This window comes from Tupaia chinensis, unplaced genomic scaffold, assembly GCF_000334495.1.
Source record: "Tupaia chinensis unplaced genomic scaffold, TupChi_1.0 Scaffold000683_1, whole genome shotgun sequence".
Lineage (NCBI taxonomy): Eukaryota > Metazoa > Chordata > Mammalia > Scandentia > Tupaiidae > Tupaia > Tupaia belangeri.
The window spans coordinates 817,597-822,511 of NW_006160206.1; the positions used below are offsets into that span (position 1 = coordinate 817,597).

A 4,915-nucleotide genomic window follows, 5' to 3' on the forward strand; every position below is an offset into this window, starting at 1 on the left:
TTTCCCTAGGTCCCTAATCTTGATCTTTGGGAAGATCTAGGCCAACAAGTCAGTTCTCTGAGAAAATAGATCTTTCACATTTGGTTTTCGGCAATTGTGATGATTGGCTAAAGCATGACAGTCTCAGTTCCCGTACTCAGTGTTTGCTAGTATAAAGCTCAAGAAAATGTGATCAATACTCCTTCTGATGTCCGTATTGATCAGATATGGCTACTGCTGGCCTGTGAAGAAAGGAAAGATAGGACCTCGCAAAACTGCTCCTCCCGACTGCTCGCTCGGAAGTGAGGAGCAATAGATTCAGAATATGGCCAAACACAAACACCTTCTCCTGCAACAATAAAACCAAAAAGAAATACATAAAAGGCACTCTGCAAACACTCTCACTACTATTATTTCAACCCTCGCTGGCTTGCCAACTTTCTGAGATTCTGAAATGTAAATAGATAGCGTTTGTCTGGGTCTCATTTTCATTAAATGCTTAATCACTTAGCTCATTTCCATAAACTGGCATGAATTCAGTCTCCACTTCCTTCTTTTCTTCCTTAACTACTTTTCAGGAGAATAAAGTTCCTAAGAGTGATCAAGTGGATGTTTTCTCATGAGACCTGGACAAATAAACAGTCCCATAAAATACATTTCAGTAGTTTAACATTTTGAATCCAGTTCTCTATTTTTTTTTTCTCATTTCAAAACAATTGTCACAAAGGAGCGACTTGAGTACTGTATTTTCTGATTACTAAAACACTGAATCGTTTTTTACCCTAATGCACTCACTTTCTACTTTATTGCTACATTAATGTTGTCTGTCTACATGTTTTATTATGGTAAAAATTGGAATGTACAATGAATTTTGAAGCCATCTGCCTTTAAGAATGCATAATAAAAACAAAAGATGGGCCCCAGAGTTACCCACCAACATGGACAACTACAAATTACAGCATATGCAAAGTGTGTCTGTTTTTCTTCAAGGTCTGCTTCTCTATTGTTTGCAACAAATGTGACTTTTACTTGAAAGCCACATTTTAAATAATTTACAATGTATTTTGTTAAGTGAACTAAATCAAATTTCATACTCCCCAATTATACTTATCTATAACCACTTACTTGCATCTCTAAGTAAAAAGTATTTTTAAACATTTTAAAATTGATGTACTGGGCCCAGCTGATGGTGTAATGGTCACATCACTGGACTCCCATATAGTTGACCAGGGTTTGCGTTCCAGACCCAGTGACTTAAACCTCATGCTGGGTGCATGTGCAGGTATGCTCATGATCCCAAGAGGATAACGGAGGATAGGGGACTACAGAGTAGCCATCTGCTCTGGGGGGTGATTTCTTGCTTTCTGTCTGTCTGTCTCTGTCTCTCCAGCAAGCAGGGACACGCCCCATTGTAAAAATCTCTCTTAAAAAAAAAAAAAAAAAAAACAGCATATCGGACAACATAGGACCAGCAGATGGCATAATGGATGGCTATGTTGCTGGATTCCCATGTAGTTGGACTGCAGTTTGAGTCCCGGACCCGGTGGCTGAAGCTCATGCCGGGCGCGTGTGCGTGCGTGCCCAAGATCTGGAAAGGAGAATGGAGGAGAAGGGATTACGGCGTGACCATCCCCCCTGGGGGGTGATTTCTCACTTTTTGCCTCTCTGTCTCTCTCTGTCTTTCTGGTGAGCACACGCGCCCTATAGCAAAAACCCCTACCCTCCAAAAAAAAGTACTAAAAAAAGTATGTACTACAAAATTTATGTCAGATATTTTACTAAACTCACTGAAATTTTCATTTCTGAATATTTGAATAACGTAGTTATTTGGAGAAGTACTAAATTTAGTAGAATGATTTCAAGTATATGAGAACAGAGAAGAGAGAAGTAGATCAATTTTATTTCTAAAAGCTTCCACAGTGGGACCAGCAGATAGTGTAGCAGTTACCTCGCTGGACTCCCACATGGCAGGCCACGGTTAGAGTCCTAGACTCTCCCTGGCTTGAAACTCATGCTGGGTGTGCAGGAGTGCATGCCCGAGATCCCAGGAAGATAATGGAGAAGGGACTGCAGTGTGGCCATCCCCCCTTGGGTAATTTCTCAGTTTCCCTCTCAATGTCTCTCTCTCTCCTTTCCTCCCTCCCTCCTGCATGCCCACATGCATTAAGGCAAAAACCTCTACCAAAAAAAAAAAAAAAAAAAATCCACACTAATTAGGCTATATGGGCTCTGATGTTTAATAACGGTCCAGTCAAAAGAAAGTAGGAACATTTAACATCATAGATTCTCTCTAGTCATAAGAGAAGAAATGCAAATTTTGAAATGAAGTTTCCATCTATGTGATTAATTTTCTCATTCATGTGTCGGTCTCTCCCAGCTCCTTACAAGCAAAATCTCTTCATTTCAGAGGCATCATCAAGAGTTATTTTCCTATCATGAGATAACTACCAAACTCGCACGGTGTAATCGAAAAAGACTTTAAAAGGAAAAGTGAAAGGCACATTCTTGAACACTTTTAATCACTGTAATTCTGCCCCAATGGGAGTTGCCATTCCACACAAGCTTCTAGCCTGCAACACTCTTCTCTAAGTCTCTGGGGGAAAAAAAAAAACAATCTCTTATCCTGACAAGCAAACATATCAGATGGTAAATTCACTTCAGTGAGAAGAAAAGAAAAAAAAAAAAAAAAAAAACCTTGCAACAACAAATTGGGAACAGGGAGATTGATATTACTTTGCCCACTCAAAGCAAAATATTTTTTGGGAACCAGCAGTTAGCGTAATGGCTATGTCGCTAGACTCCCATGTAGTCGACCGCGGTTCGTGTCCTGGACCCGGTGGCTTAAAACTCACGCCGGGCGCCTGTGCATGCATGCCCAAGATCCCAAGAGGAGAATGGAGGAGAAGGGATTGCAGCATGACCATCCCTCCTGGGGGGTGATTTCTCACTTTCTGTCTCTATGTCTCTCTCTGTCTGTCTGGCGAGCACACGCGGCCTGTAGCAAAAAACCTCTCCAAAAAAAAAAAAAAAAAGCAAAATTTTTTTTAAAACAATTAAATACATCCCTCAGGCAAACAAATGTCTAGAGCAGCAAAATCTGGGGAGCAGACTCCCGGGGCAACAAGAGGAAGCAGCAAAATCTGCAAGGCCTCCATCACACTCAGTGACTTCCACCACCTCGCGTCCCCAAGAAAATTTCAGCCTGGGGGATGAAGGTGAAAACTTTCCCAGTTCCTGAACTCTGAGATGTACAACGGTACAACCACCACTAGGTGGCCTGCTGCAAAGCTACAAGGAGTGGGGCTGTGTTTTCTTCTTCGGACCCACTGCCCAGCCCAGAGGACAGTCCCCACCATGATCCAATTCGCTAAAAATGTCAGCTTAGAGGAAAAGAAAAAATTCAGGCCTTAGAATCTTAAGTCACGAAGTAACAGCCCCTCCTAAAAATCTGTTCCCACCAAAGCTGAGCAATACGGGGAGGGGGTGGGGGACAGATATATTCACACATTTTAAACTCTGCTGGGATTTTCAAAAGCAAACCTTCCGGGTGGCTGCTTTAGGGCGACAAGTGACGACGAAAGTACGACACGAGCGCTGGGCTGAGTTGCTGAAAGCCAGCCCACGGTAGTTTGTGCATCAGCTTCACCGCACAGCATGTACTGGCCACAAGGTGATGGAACGGGCTGGACAAACACAAATCGTTTTATGGCTGGCCAGAAATTCATCCTTCATTCATCAAAGTGGGTGAATGGAAATATTAAGAAGTAGGTAGGCATTTTCGCGGACTACTTCTAAAGTCAAGACCTTACTTTGTCTTCTACCTTGCTATCAAATAAAGCATCCTCCCATGAAAGGGGAAAACCACTTCCCCTTTTATAAAAAGCCTATACACCAGAGCTCAAATCTTGCCCAAAGAGATGTGACATAAATTCCAGGTATTCCTAAATATGTATGTTTACATGCTCACAATGCAATCATTTGGGGAAGCATGTAAGTTTCCGGGCCATTTTTCCCCCTTTTTTTCCATCTCAAGGGAGAGTCAAAATATGTGTTTATAGGTTTGACTTAGGATCCTACCCATTCTGTTGGGACGATATTTCCTGCCAGCTAAATGCAGGAAATCTAATGAATTGCATCCAACAAGCATCTAAACACCGGCACACTTAGCTTCCTTTTGGTAGCAGAGCCCAAAATCAAACCGGTTCAGTTATCACACACAAATCAAAATTACACCTAAAATCCTGAATTAGCATCCAGATGATTTGTAAAACTATTCTGCCTTTATTCTACCAACAGGCTAATTCCTCAACATCTTGCTTTGCCTTTAAAAGGCTTCCTTCCACACGACGGGATTTCCTCAAGAAACATTCCCAGTGGATGGTTTCCAGCAATAGTCTCTATCAACTCAGTCTGCGCAGGCAAAGTCTTGGCTTCTGCTAATTCCACCACCCCACCCCCCAACACGCACACCAATTAGACTTACAGAACCATCCCGTTCTGACTCGAAAAACAATTTTATTTGCACGTTTGTCCGTCTTTCCCCGAATGAGTGCTTTTCCAACTGACCTTTCAACAGCTGCCGAGACGGCACGGTCTGTAGGGTTAGAGCGGAAACTAGGGGACATTTTAGCATCCCAATCCTTGCAACCTTCTCTGCCCAAGTCCACATTCTCTGAGCCCAAGGGCAGGAAGCCTAAGCGTTTGCAGAGCAGCTCTCGGAGGTGTCCTTCTCACGAGCAACTCACTGCGGGCATCCAGCACTCGCACAGCCCCAGCCCACACGCCGCCCGACACCCGCACCCCGGCCCGCGGCGAGTGCGCCAGGCACGCACCAGCCCTGCCTCTTACCTTCCCTGGCTTTCAGCAAGACCGTGTTGGCCACGATGTTTTCCAGCTCCATTGACAGTCGGCGGTCAGCGAGGGAGCCGGCCGGCGG

The 4,915-nt window shown here is 43.7% G+C and overlaps 1 protein-coding gene across 2 annotated transcripts in view; it reads right to left on the reverse strand.

The window, feature by feature from the left end:
* Positions 1–4,915, reverse strand: part of GRK5 (G protein-coupled receptor kinase 5) — a gene marked incomplete at its 5' end in the record, with an annotated part of 275,319 nt that extends 270,404 nt beyond the window's left edge. For both annotated transcript variants that reach the window (XR_003551409.1, XM_006160398.3), the window contains 1 exon segment: positions 4,828–4,915. Coding sequence is in view for 1 of the 2 variants with exons in the window: in XM_006160398.3 (XP_006160460.1) it covers positions 4,828–4,879 (52 nt within the window).